A 15,038-nucleotide genomic window follows, 5' to 3' on the forward strand; every position below is an offset into this window, starting at 1 on the left:
CGCTCCTAACGCTCCGTCCACATTGCCTGGCCAAGAAGAACTACAAACTGCAAACTACAAACATGGGTGCCGCCGAGTTCGATACATAAATGTCAATCATCTTGACAAACCTGTTTGTTAATAAAAACAAAATGGACTCATGAGCTATCAGGCTGCTGCATTTACCATATAAGTGTATTATATCGGCCAAAACCATGTGACATCTCGCAAACTCCCGGTGGAGACGCTGAAGGAGGCGTGCTGTCACTGTTTACGTGTTGCGATTGTTTCTTCCCTCCTCAGTTTGCATCCTTGTCTTTGAGAACATGAGGTTGACAGTTTCACTCATCCAAAAGATATTGCTGTTTTAGTTTGTGACCTCAAAATCATATCTTCACATCACAAACTGCATCTCCAGTGAAGATTAGTTCTGATCCAAGACAAGTCTTTGGCAAAGTTTCGAGGTTGAGCTTCAGTTGTGTCCCGCAATACCTGCCTCCCTCACAGCCCTTCATCTTTCATGACAATAGTTAGTTTCAGTTTCAGAGTTTCTCCATTCACTCCACCGTGATGCGTGATGATCCAGACAACTGAGCACTCTCACAAACATTGTGCCTCATCAACTTCATGATCCCTTGCGGAAACATGGGCAAGAGGCTCGATGTCACAAAACAAACGATCATGTTCAGGATAACATAATGTGTAGCCTCATTATTTAAACTAAATTACTCTGAAATGGAAGGATGGATCATTCAGTCACACTTTATGTGTTACACTTGATCTTGCTATATATATCTATCTAACTCTGTACATAACTGTACATAATAGAGAAGACATCTAATACATATGTCTTACTTCTCGTGGTGTTGTCAACAACAAAGTCAGTCAGAAGGTGCACCATAATCAGAATCTATACTAGTTACATAGGTTCAAAACCGGAACAAGCAAAAGTTCTGCAACCAAATGATTCTACTGGCAGCTGAACACGACAAGTGGAGAGACTGAACACTGACTTGATCAAATATCAATTTTTATCATCTTTTATAAGACTGGGAACATCACATTCTTCCTGCTTATTCCCGCAGAGAAATGATGTTTGATGTATCACTGAGTTCCTCCTTGAAAGAAGACTATAAAAAATGAACCTTATTTTTTCACAAGGTCTGTTGATGCTGCTAATAACAAGCATTTCGACGAATCTATTTGAGAGCTGTGTTGCCAGGTTTGTATGGCGCGGTTTCACCATGGAACCGTAACTCCATGACAACATCGGTGATGAATAATTCATCATTCATCCTTGATTAGTCTTGTGTTGACCTTTTTACTTTCACCAGCGTTCTCTCCTGCTGACGCTCAGGCTTTGTCCGCAGATGAACTTCATTCTCTTTATCTGCATCATTCGAATACTCCGTCAGAAGATCAACTGTCCAGATATTGGAAGAAATGAGTCCAACCAGTACTCGTAAGTACCTTTCATGAGCACTGGAAGTTTTCTTTCTGGCTGGGTACGCTATTAAATATTTGCAATAAATGATTTACTATTTTAAAACATTACTGTATTTTTGTCACATGTTGACAAAGGAATATTTTACATACAACACCATATCACAATTTTTATTTTCATTTCTATTTACCTTGTTCACAACTTCTTCAACTCAGACATTTTCAACATCCTTGACCAGTTAACCTCCCAGTCTTCACATAAACTCTTACACGCACCAGTCAAACAACATCAACATCACATCCCAAACCCCAGATCAAAGTGCTTTCCCGTTTCCTCTGTCTGTGGCACATTCCCTTTGAAGTTTTTTTTCTTTGAGTGATGCGTGAAGGATGAGTGAATCGATCATTTTGGATGTTAAAGTAGAAACCCATCCCCTTCAGCGCTGGTGCAAACTAAAAGCTCCCCTGGCAGGCGCTTCCACAGACATATAGCTGTCTGCTGAAATGTTTTTTCTCCGTGATGAAGAGCACCTCATAAGCCGGCCGTAATGTAGCCGCTATTTCCCACCGACACATTCAAGCTGGTTATTTCCCCTTCACTCTTTCATGGGGGTGAAATGCATAATTATGATGATTTTTTTTTTATCATTTATGTTTGTAGGAGGCTGGCAAAATCAACTCTGCTGCTGATTCCTCTCTTTGGAATCAATTTCATCGTGTTTGCGTTCATCCCAGAGCAGGTGAAAACAGAGCTACGCCTGGTTTTCGATTTGATTCTGGGGTCATTTCAGGTAAGGTCTTTTCCTCACTTTGATCATATTTGTTTCATATTTGTTGTGATGGTAGCCTTTATCTTTTATGTCTATGTTTAATTAAAAGAAGACATCGTTTTATACCAACATTTATTTATTCATTAAATCAATCACAGATGTAACTTCATTGGTAGTTGTTACATAGAAGTCTTCTAAATGAAATAACATGTTGTGTTAAATCCAATTCAACATTAGTTTATTATCTCTTGTTCAAATCATCTTTTCTTTCCAACCAAACTGTGTATATTTCTACCTTGGAATGGTCACTTTGGTCCTCCAGGCTCAAGTGCACAGTTCTCTCCTTTGTATAAGTGTGGACTATCATCGCCGCTCTGGGCTGGATCCAATATACATTGGGTCTTGTCTGGAGCTGCTGATGGTTGGGGGGTGTGTGAGGTGTCAGTCATACTAAAGACATTAGTGTGTGTGTATTGTTTTGCAGCCTCTTTGCCCATCATTCCACCCAGTTAAGCCTCATCCAAATGTTAAATACATTTCACAAATCAACTTTGTCAACTAATTAGCTTCTTCTTTTTCCGCCGCAGGGATTTGTGGTGGCAGTTCTCTACTGTTTCCTTAATGGAGAGGTCAGTACCACTCACTGTTTCTGTAAACACTCACATCCCACAGGAGAAAGGCTCCAGCTCTGTGTTATTAATATCCCTGCCGCTGTTTACTGCTCGCGCTGCCTCTCACCTTTTATTTCTACTGAATGTTTTCCAACGTTCTTCTTCTTCCTCATTCTTATTTTCACAAACAATTATAGAATCTGTACTTGAGCGCTATTGCTCTAAAGCAGGGGTAACTAAACCCCTTAAACTGGAATGGGTGGCTCTGCCAGAGACGATAGGCGAGTCTGGAATCCTTCCACAGGAATTCACTTCTACAGAGTTTTCTAACTATCTCACGTCAGACAAAGATCAGGTGCGCCATTGGGGCCACACCCAGAGCAAAGAGACTCCTGCTCTAATGGACTACCTTGATTATTTATGACAGATTTTTTATGGTGAACTGTTGCTTTGGTAGGTGTAAACTTGACGTCTTACATGCACTTCCTGAAGCACAATTTTGCTCTAAGATTGCCGTCGGGTAGTCCACTACCTTTCGTTTCCACCGAAAGTGCCTGGGTCACAGCCAATGAGAATTCTTCCTGATCGGATCGGATCCAGTTCGAACAAAAATTTCAAGATTTTTTTGCTTCGGATATCGAACGAAAATCCAGAACTCGAATGCCCCCGATAAAAGCCGGAAAAAACATAACCTGCGCGGGCCGATCAGCTGACTCACGACACACTTACTGTATTGTTACTGTGTATAACGCAGCCTCTGTATGCAGACGTGTCCCGTTAGCTACATTAACTGACTTCTTCATATTGAGGTGTAAAACCTTTCCTGTCTTCGCACTGGACCGTGGTAGAGTGTCACAGGGGAGGTGCTCGCTCTCCACACCTCCGAGGCTGGAGCGCCCACTCCAGGGTTTGATATCCTGTTGTCGGCTGGAGCTGGGACAGGGATGAGGCGAGTCTGGGACAGAGCGTTACTTGGTTAATGACTTTGTCACAGCCAAACTGCACAGAAGCGCACATTCAGAGCTGGACACACACCGGGCACCTCTTCACTTCTGGAGCGACGTCAGTCACTCGGCAACCCCTCCCACATGCAGCGCACCTGCAGCAGACACTCTACATTCACTTCCACAAAAGCCTATGTTAAGGCTTGGAATGCATTAGTTCTTTTTCCATTAATTGTAATGGGAAAAATCTATTCAGATTTCAAACAAATCGCTTCTCGAACGGCCGTCTGGAACAGATTGTGGTCGAGAACCGTATTGTATTGTATTTGATATTTGTGCAGAGACAGCACAGCCTGAAAACGCAACCATTGTGCCAATAATTCATTTTAATCAATTAAAAAAATATATTTAAAAATATGTTAAACAACCACTCTATAAAGATGAGTTAACATGTGATTAATGAAAACTAATTTTATTATTACTATTACTATTTTATTATTACTATTACTATTTTATTATTATAATTTTATTAACACGAGCACTCAACAATGTTTAGAATGTTATTACAATGCATGCCTTTAGCATGTTCTGGGCCTTTTCACTGCCTCAGAGTTTATTGTTCTTGACTGTATCTGTTGGGTTGTTGTTTGCATGAGGAAAGTAATACTGGCCGCTCTTGTGTTAATGAAATCTTCCTTTCGGTGATATTTAGAACAGTTACAAAATGTCAACTCAGCTTTAGTGCGATGATGGAGATTAAAAAATGTAATCTATTGAAATAAATTTAAAATTCACATTGAAGAGCTCAACAGAGCAGACTGGTGCATTGATTTTGTGCATTGTGTGAATATTTCCAACAATTCACTGCATCAACAAGGCATCTAAAAAAGGAAGTATCAATTACAGTGTCTTCGTCCTAGAATGGTGGGAGACTGGTGCCATTGGACTCCATCGGAAGCCTCATGTTGCAGTACTTTTTAAATTGCTTGGCAGCTTCAGGACAGTAATTAATGTAGTGATTGTCTATTAACTGACATGGTCACGGACAGGTCAGTCGCTCATTAAACAGGAGCAGACAATGACTCACACCCACTGGCGTGGACCATTAAGGTCCTCAAAATCCTGTGAATGTGGAGTAAACCCACACAAACAAAAATCTTCATCTTCATTAAGACTCGACATTTCACTGAGAGCAGGCCAAACAAAGCCTTTGTTATTCAACCATACACAAAATAATGAAAACTTAAATCAAATCTGGCAGTTGTGTGGCTCGGATGATTTTACAGGTTTTACGAGTAAAGTTGTATCTGCAGAAATGTACTGAAGCTCATAACGGTCCAGTTCCACTCTTCAGTATTACCCCACTGCAAACAGGAATCACCAAGTTAGTTGTGGGTAAGTCTAGGACTGGGGTTAGTGCTGTTCCATCTCCCTATTCAGTCTGCAGCTGGACCAGGGTTAGCATAGGTTTAGATTTTACTACAAGTAGAACCGTGACATGTCGCAGTGATGAAAGTCCTGGAACACTTAGGTTAGATTTAATCACCTTATGGCCCTGCCGCAACGTTAAGATCATTATACTTGAGAAAGTTGGATGCCGCTGCCATGAGGATGAGTCATCGGCCCTTGTCACTGAAGCTGCTTCTCTTTTTCTTCGAAGCTCCTCGCTGGGTGGGAGCATCATAAAAAAGCACAGCACTTTGGCCGGGAGCAGAGCAGTGATGCCTGCAGAGGCTCTCTGTGGACGTATTAGGTTTGTTCCCAGATTCAATCGCAGAGACGGCTGTATGCTGGCTGAATTTGAATCAAGAACAATTTTCAGGTGTCCTTAAATCTTGGCAGCTGGATAATATTTGGTCTTCCTCTTATGGTAACTGTGGGATTCACATATGGTCACTTTAGGGGTGCGAGGAAAATGGAGACGCTATTATGAAGACAATAGGAATTTAAAATAATAAATCTGCAGCGTTTGTAACAAACTAGAGGGCGATAAAAAAAGTGTAATGCCCTTTCAGTTTTTAATTCTTCCTGAAATAGGTTCATCCTTCAAAACCTGATCATAGAATATACCAAGAGATCATTTGTGCTTGAGAGCCCTGGTGGGTCTGAGGTGTTTGTTTTGAGCTTTCTGTCTCTGTGCTAAAATGATACTCACCCACCACAAATGATGGTTGCACTATCCAGACAACATGTATCTTCAAGTTGTTAATACTGACAACATTAACATGTTGACATGCCTGTCTGATTGATCGGTGAATCTGGTTTACCAATAAAAATTCAGCTGTGCACTGAAACAACACCATCATTAATTAGACAAAGTGGTGAGAGAGAGCTCAATACGTCTCTTCCCATAAAATGCACTGATGTATTGAGGCAGTTGTTTCACTGAGGATCAATGCTTGTAGTGGTTGGCTTGGTTGGAAGTGACGTCCTCTGACGCACATTCCACTTACTCGCGCTGTCTTGCTCTCTGTAGCAGCAGTGGCTGAATAATAACAGAAGATACACAATAGAACTGGAAGAGTACATTTATTACTCTGCTGACTGAAAGAGGTCTCACCAGCTGTCTCACCGTTTCGACAGCCTGTCGAGCTGTCCTGCACCTGTGGGTACATTTGTAGCTGTAAAACACGTCTAGAATAAACTACACATAATGTTAGAACAAAAGTCAAGCAAGGTTGATGAACTGTTTAATTGCTAGGCAGGACAGGAAACACAAAAGTCTTGGCAGCTCATTTGTGCGTACATATTAACCAACAGCCGTGAACAAAGTCATTCCCATTCGGATTAGCTTCAGCACCTCACGCTCCCTGCCCCCTCGGTGAAATCAATAGAGGTCTCATTTTAAGACAAATTTTGATTGCCTTTATTGATTTGGTCACATTCAGGTATTAGATTAGGATCCAGCTTTTTGTGTTTCAGGTAGGGATGGCCTGACTTATATCCTGGATCAGAATCGGGTCGGATGCGGTCCAATAAAACACCAACATTGTTTGCCCTTTTATTTCATGTTTGTGTGGGGCTTGGTGACCAATGCCAAATGCTGTTGGAGACAAAATAATATTGTACAACTTCATTTTTTTCACCTCAGGCAAGCAAAATATCTGCTGCATGATGAATGTGGTATTTTTATTCCAAAAATTATGGTAAAGCCTCTACAGCCGACCTCAACAGGACAAGAATTTGTCTGCTTCAGCCTGTTTCGTCCTCCTTGGGAGAGCAGTTGTTGATCTGTTTGAGACCGTTGATGGTATATGGCCATATGCGGCCCGATGCCTGTATTTTCGTGGCCCATTTGATGTCAGACTAAAACTATAACTAATATGTCCTAATTTTTCTGCCTTTTTTGTTCTTTCTCTTTTAGTCACCACCACCACTTCAGCAGTAAACACAGCATATTTTTTGTTTTTCGACTAAAACTTTATTTTTTTCATTGGCTATTTTAGTGTTTCTTGATTTGATATACATTGCCTTTTTATCTTGAACGTCTATTCCATAGTTGGTGTATATTCATCTTTCATTACATTTCATCTTTTGGGTCCATTTTGTCCTTGTTACTTAAGTATATATTTTGGATATTTATTCGTCACGTTTTGTTGTCATCGCTGTCTTTCTTTTGATGATGGCCCCTCACAACCGTTACAGATTGTAATCTGGTAGAGCATTTCATGAGGTGAGCTGGCTCTGGACGACAGAGATACTGTTGCATTGTTTTTGCCCATCTTTTATATCACGCCTTAGTCATAAAACATGGTATTCATTACTTTCAACAAAGCTGGACCCATTGAAATCAGATAGCAAAATCATTTTACATTGTTTACTACCCCTCTTTCCTTCTCATAACTTCTCAGAGGTTTGAGAGCAGCTGCTTCTTGGTAGTGCTCAGTTGTCCAAAGCACCTGCTCATGAGGATGTTCTGTTTGTGTGAGATTGACTATGTGGTGTAACAACATGATGATGTTTTAACACTCTCTCTGCTCCATTCATTCACAGGTGCAGGCAGAGGTGAAGAGGAAGTGGCGGCGGTGGCACTTGCAGAGATACATGAGCTCAGACACAAAATATCAGCATCCGTCTATCGGCAGCAGCAACAACTTCAGCACACAGATCACCATGTTGACGCGGTGCAGCCCCAAAACTCACCATGGTTCCTCCTCATGTCATGATGACGTGTCGTCCATTTGACTCCCAGTCTGTGGCACATGAACATTCCCTCTTGCCATGCGTCCTCTGGAAGTCAAAACATGGACTCATTTTGTTTCACGCAGTCAGAGGAGCCAACGTCAGACCACGGGAGACGATACATCATTTCACTCTCCCGAAGCCCATCAGGATGGTAGTCATCTTCTTAAGTGTTGCTTCTCGTGAGTGGGTGCACATGTTCATGTAACCTAAAGGTGGATTTGAGGCTGACTTGTAATTAAATGGCCTGTGTGATCAGACACCAACAGCGGCAAAAGCTAGCCATTATTTAGGCGTGGACACGTGAATGACAGCAGCATACGTTCGATCCTTGCATACGTTCTAATTTCCATTAGAACAACACAGAAAATCCCCTCATTTATATTCTGCTAATGAGCCGCCGAGGCGAAATGAAAGACAGTATCAGTGGTTTAAGATTTGCATTTGGTGCGACAAGAGTCAGGCTTTTCTAATCTTACGCCGAAATTACGGCATCAATCGATACGATGTGTTTCACCAGAAGGACAAATAAATAATAGTAAAAAATAAGAAACTGCTCATTACCAAGCCGTGACGTGGAGTCCCAAATTTCCTTTCATTTTCTTCCTCAGCGCAATATTGTCAATCTTGTCTGACAAGATCATTGCATCCTGTTGCTAATAAACCAATAAACCTCAGTGTCAAAGTGAGCAGCAACGTGAAGAAACCACGGGCCATATGAGGCCTTTTAACTGCAACTGTGAGCCCAGCTTGAGTTCATATTAAACGCGAGGTAATTCGATCGATGTTTTCGGGCCTCAGTGATTGAGCTGCAGCCCCACAACAAGAAGGATCAGTTCCACTCAGAGGCAACTCTGGGTTTCTAGGGAACCTTATGAGCACCATGTGCTTGAGAGCGTTTCCTGTGGGCGCAGCCCAAAAACATGTAAAAGTTAATCGGTCACTGTGCATCTGGTTGCTCTCAAGTTTCCCTGCCAAGGACTAACAACTTGTCCGGGATGTCCTCCATCATCACAGCCTCATGGTAGTAAACATGTGCCCGAATGATCAGAGTCACTGCCAAACCCCCTGTTGACTGACAAAAATATTTTAACTCTCATTGCAACTGCCTGTCAAATGTATTACCCAACTGGCAAACCATTTTGTTTGTTATTTAACTAAACTGACCCACTTGGTCCTCTATGTTCAACACAGTATTTCTTGTATCATTTATTTATTGTTTCCATGCAGGGTATATAATGATGAGGTGAGACTGTAATAGCTTGGATCAAGATGTTTCAGTGAATCGAAAAAAGAAAAAAAAAGCCCTTTGCTGCACTGTCACTTAAGGTCGCATCTTTTGTGACCAGCACTTTTTCAGCCTGTGTATTTATTGTTTTGATCAGTTGCCATTGGCTGCAGCCAAAAATGTTTTTATCATTATCAAACAAATTCAATCCTCTCGATCTCGATGAGTCTTGCCAGGACTGTAATGATCATATTTGGAGAACATAAACGTTTGACCGTTTAGTGAAATATTGCCTAAGTGGGCATTAGCTTAGTGCATAGACTGAAGTCGTGTCTACAAAGGTTGTGTCATTCCTGTTTAATCGTGTCGTGTGGAAACTTCGTCATTTTATCGGACCTGACGTGTCGCGGGAGGCCAACTACAGAGTGAAGCGAAGCGACTTGACAATGACTGCTGGCCCTGCCACATCTATTCCCTCGCTGTGCTTTTCAGGTGTAGTGACACGCGTGATCAAGCTAGCAACTATAAGTATCTCTCTACTCGCCACTGTCACTGACAGCTGTGGGAGTTTAAATGTGAGAAGTCTTAAATGACAAATTACACAAACTGACTTTTAGTTTCGCTTGTTACCTTGGCAGAACACAAACAAGAAAACATTTATTTGTTATACTAATACTATACAACTATGTACCACTAACAGGCCGCGAGCTCACATTTAATACACGCCCGCAAAGCACTTCCTGTATTTGGTCACAATTTCACCATGTAATCTCAATAATAACTTACTGATTTAAATGTTTGATGTCGCAGAGCATTCCTCACATGGTGGTGAATGTAAAATGTGTAAGCAGTTCAAAACCAGGTGCTTTTGTACATATCACGCCTGTTGTTGTAATGATGTTTTTCCTCCTCGTGAACTGGCAGGATAATCCTGTGCGAAAGGAATAATATTGTTTGCAGTTATTATGATGGAAGCTGAAGGAGGAACTGTGTCTTATCTATTTATATTTTAGTACATATGGAATATTTATTTGACTAAGATGTCAGACTTACAAATCAATGATAATATTTCCATCACTACTGTCTGCTGTCACAGTAAATAATGTATTTGTTTCTGATAAAATACTGCCATCAACTAACCAGAACAGACTGCAATAAAACTGGAATGACATGAAAACAGCCCTCTGATGTTTAAACTGGATATTGTGTTTGTTCACGTGTACTGTGACTCTGCTGTAGGAATGTACAGTCGTTACTTATCTGTGAACACATAAATCGACGCTTCATTTTGATACAAGGTGCTTTGTGATTTTTTTCATAAAATGCAAATAAGAGTGGGTTATTGTTCAGCATGGAAATAGACAGTGCAATGAGGTTAAAAACTCATAATAAACACATTACCTGCTGAAATTGTTTCCTAATGAGCACACTTTGTTCCAGAGACACTGAATTCTCAGTAACTTAGCGTCGCACTTTTAATAAGTGCTACCTGACATGCAGGCTTTTCAGAGATTTACAGGTTTATCACAGCCTCACCTTCTTTAATATCCTCTGGAAATGTTTATTAAAATGTTAATGCATATATATATATATATATATATATATATATATATATATATATATGTACTCAGCCTCATTGTCTTACCAGTGGAGACTGTAAGAAGATCTCTATGTGACTTTATCTTGAAGCAACCCACAACTGAACTCACTGAAAAAATATCCAGCTAAATGGATAACTACACTACACTGAGTGTGTGAGGCGGTGTCTGCCTATATGTGACCTGTAGTGAACACAAGAGCTGTCCAGGGTGGGTGTCCATCACCTCTTGCCTGATGTAGCAAGTGTAGGGTCTCCCTATTGTCCTAGAAAGTAAATCATTGAATGAATATTGGTGGGTTATAGAGTAAAATGAGTCAATGGACATACAGTTCTGGACCAACTTTGGTTTACGTTTTTAGGTTTGAATACGAAACCGTTGGGGTCAGACCGACGTTTAAAGGGGTCATAAAGAGAGTGCAGGACAAATGCTACGACTGTATGTTTTCTCTGAACTGCTTCTGCCTTAAATACCACCAGATTATGAATAATTCTCCAAGACAAGTCTCCATATATATATATATATATATATATATATATATATATATATATATAGAGAGAGAGAGAGAGAGAGAGAGAGAGAGAGAGAGGTCTGTGTTTAAGTTAAAGTGAGGTGAATGAGTGTTTGAAGAACTTTCCTTTAGCTGTTTAAAATAATCAGTGGCTGCAGAAAAGTGCATCACTTTGATGACAGCTGGGATGCCGCTTTATAGTATGCATGGTAGAGAGGGATCCAAATCACCTGCTCAAGACAAACTTGTGATTACTCATTTGCAAAGTGTGAAAAGCAACGATGAATTTTTCATCAGGAAGCAATTATTTGGAGGGTAAATATGAAATCTGGCTGTCTTTCCTCCTGGTGTTTCAAAACAAGCCTGTGTATTTCAGCGCTTGCCTGAACCAAACATCCTTGCTCCTTGAAGCACAACGTCTTCTTTTTCATCCTCTCTCTCCCGTTATCAGTCCGTCAGGATGGATGGATTGTTTTGATGTGAGAATGAACCGCTCTAGGTGTCGTCTCACACATTTGCTGTCAAGACATTCCCCTGACTTCCCACTGTGCTCATCAGACACAATTTTGTCTCATCAGCCTGTTGGAAGAGGGGAATCCCCCCCTCCGCCTGAATCTGCTTTTCCTCAATCCTTGAAGAAGAAATCTGAGCACAAGACAAGACTTCTCCTTCGAGGCACAGTCATCTGTGCAAATATTGGAGTTGCCTCCCTGAAAGTGGCAGCTTGTGTAATAAATCTTATTAGTTATTTATTGCAGACCTGGTGATGAAATGAATCACACAGGTCTGGAGATTTGGGCAGCTGTCAGGCACAGTATTTTTAGATTCTTTGTGACTGTTCAAGAGTGATCCAGGTGCCGTTGAGCCGTCGAGCGATGTGTAATATTCATGACACTGGTTAAATATTCATGCGACAAATAGGAAGAATGCGCACATTGGCAGTGCCTTTCACGCTCCAACTTGATTTTGATTAAAAAGCGGGTTCTCCTGCAGGGTGCCACAGTCAGTGTGGAAGCTACTTAAATAAATATTTTATCAAAGTGATTTTATTGTAGAAACGTATTTATGAAGCAACATAAGTGAAACAATGTTAACCTGGTTTAAGAGGTGTTTTCCTTTAGTGCAGCACTCACTTAGCAGCAATGCACCATTTGGACTTTGAGAGTCTTCAAAGTGCAAACACCCAAACACACAGTTATCAGTCAGTATCCTGAGACGGCGGCGAACACACACTTTCTCAAACCATGTTTAACCTGCCTTGTATACACGCTTAGACAAACACAGGATCTCACATGGGACTGAGACACACAGCAAACCTATGGAACACATGACTCATGTCTTCACCACTGTTGTCGGGGAGAGCTGCTAGTATTGTATTTACATCTGGAAGCGTCTCATTTGGTGGAGTGGAGTCCACCCACTGTTTTGCTTTTAAACCAGTACTTCCACTCATGTATCAAACTTAGGGTCCAGGGGCCAAATCTGGCCACTCATTTCATGTGAAGAGCTTTGAATATGTTTTATAAAATTAAATAATGTAGTGTGTATGTTTACACCACTAATTCATATCAATGTTGTGATCCATGGAGTTCAACAGGGTGCTTTCAAATAAGCAGAAAAAAAGTGTTCAGAACTACTGTGAATCTGGAATATTCCAAAGATAGTTGTGTTGTAGTATTCAAGACTGGTTTCGGGCTCAGGACTTTAAGTTCTTGGTCATGTCTCTGCATTGACTGCATATCCTGGACCTTTTGTTGAGGCCACCGATGCTGTCATTTATTCATTGCTACCCTTGTGCCCATTAATGAACCTTGAGTCACAGGAGAGAAAAGAGAGAGCTTGGACTGCGAGTGTCAAGCCAGCTGTAAATGCAACATTAATGTAATGTAATACAATTACCTCTACCAATCATGGTGGTTATATACTCTATATATACTTTGTTTTCAGTCTAACCTTGTTCTTGTCTCAGTCTTTGTGTGCTCTGGTGTCTGTCTCAGATTCAGTGGTCTCAACAACACCAACAGTGGAAGGGAATTCAAAAAAGGGGCATCTCTTGTGTGGCTGATTTTAGCACTATCTTTGTTCAAAAAACAACGACCAACAGCTAAAAGCAATATTTATGTTGCCCCCTGTTAAGACTTGGTACCGGATTGTTCATTTTTTTTTCTTCTCCAGCTGGTGACTTGGCATGTGTTTAAAAATTGCAGAGTACATTAAGCACTTTAAGTCTCAACTCAAGTGCCCAAGTATTTCCTCCATCTAGAACTTTTTCCAATTGATGGTCCAGGTCAGGAAGTTAAAGTAAACACCAGAGGAATCCATGATGGAAACAATGAAGAGATGTGTGTCTACAAATGTTGCACGGCGATGGACAAAAGCAGATTGTTAACTCGTGTCAGCACGTATTTCACTTTCACCAGTGATTTGTTGGTCCTTCTCTCCTCAACCACTTAAGAGACGACTTGAGTTGTTGGAGATTCTCAAGATAGCTCAACAACATTACATTTATGTATGTGGTCTCAGTGAATCTGGTGAAAATGGTTTGTGGTACCAACACAGGATAGGGGACCAGCCAAAGAGACAACAACATGAGGATAGATAAAGGTGATGGAAGGAGACTGAGCTGAGGTCCATGGTCCAGACGTCCAGAGACTTGCTGTCTTGTGGCAGGAAAAGATGTCCAGATCCAGTGTCATCCACCATCACATGCATGGAAAACCTCTACACGAGACATTGCAGTGATGTCCCCCTCTCATAGAGATAGAGAGAGATAGACTCTCAGGCCTTTTTCCAAAGCCTCTTTTATTTATAACCCTTTTTACAGCTCGGCACGGGACACACTTCATGAGTGGCTGATTGGATTAAGACTGCCCTCCCCAGCATGTCCTGGTTCCTCTTCTGTTGAACGTATCTTCTTTCTCTGACAAGACTGCAGAGAGCTGGACTTCAAAGCTTTCAAAAGGAGTTGTGTCAATAAGATGTAAGGACGTGTTGACGGCAGGCACTAGAGTGGCAGCTCATTTTGAATACAACTGTTGGACACTTTACACAGAAGGAAATATAAATTATGACATCAGCTGTCCAGGCAACAGTTGCAGAATTACTCCAGTGAAGACCGGCGCTTATTATGACCCTGGAGAGTTGATGGAACTCAAATAACACAGAGCAAGAATGTACGCGGACCAGTCAAGTTCACTGCCAGAGACAAGTATTGTCTTGGATGTGGAGGAACTAGGCTTGTATTTTCTGTGACAATTTCCAATCATGAACACATTTGATAAGAACCTTTGAATCTTAAAAGTTTCAACTATCGGAGCACATTATGGGATCGGTGGTATGAGTGGAGGGAGTGCTTTATTTCCAATGAAACACCGAAATGAGTTGCTCGGTAGGATCACATCCAGGTGTGGCCCACAGGTCTCAAGTTCAAAGCACCAGCAACAAATGGGCTCGGAATTATAAAGCTGAATTTCCAACTAATGTATTCAAATATCTGCAAACAAACAAGATAAATGACAAATGAATCGTCAAGAATGAATGATAAAACGTCACCCAACAAAATCCCAAGTCTCACTCAAGCAAAAAAAGACAGTGGGTTTGGATGAACTGCTGCCCCCGCATCATACGCTGCTTGTGAGTTCCCCTGTGGAGCTCCGCAGAATATGAGTGGTCTTGGCCTGGAGCATTTCTTTTGAAAAAATAAACAACACAACCATCAGAGTTGAGTCAAGCAATGCAGGGGGAAGCACCATCATGGGGCATGAGCTCATGG

The 15,038-nt window shown here is 41.2% G+C and overlaps 1 protein-coding gene across 9 annotated transcripts in view; it reads left to right on the forward strand.

Moving 5' to 3' along the window:
- vipr1b (vasoactive intestinal peptide receptor 1b) overlaps window positions 1-10,526 on the forward strand; it is a 40,917-nt gene extending 30,391 nt beyond the window's left edge. For all 9 annotated transcript variants that reach the window (XM_053859022.1, XM_053859026.1, XM_053859028.1 and 6 more), the window contains 4 exons: window positions 1,350-1,441; window positions 2,084-2,213; window positions 2,780-2,821; window positions 7,741-10,526. In XM_053859022.1, coding sequence (XP_053714997.1) covers window positions 1,350-1,441; window positions 2,084-2,213; window positions 2,780-2,821; window positions 7,741-7,932 — 456 coding nt within the window. In that variant the 3' untranslated portion in view covers window positions 7,933-10,526. The remainder of the gene's footprint in view (window positions 1-1,349; window positions 1,442-2,083; window positions 2,214-2,779; window positions 2,822-7,740) is intronic.
- The last annotated feature ends 4,512 nt before the right edge of the window (window positions 10,527-15,038 follow it).

This window comes from Synchiropus splendidus, chromosome 3 (genome assembly GCF_027744825.2).
Source record: "Synchiropus splendidus isolate RoL2022-P1 chromosome 3, RoL_Sspl_1.0, whole genome shotgun sequence".
In the NCBI taxonomy this organism is placed as follows: domain Eukaryota; kingdom Metazoa; phylum Chordata; class Actinopteri; order Syngnathiformes; family Callionymidae; genus Synchiropus; species Synchiropus splendidus.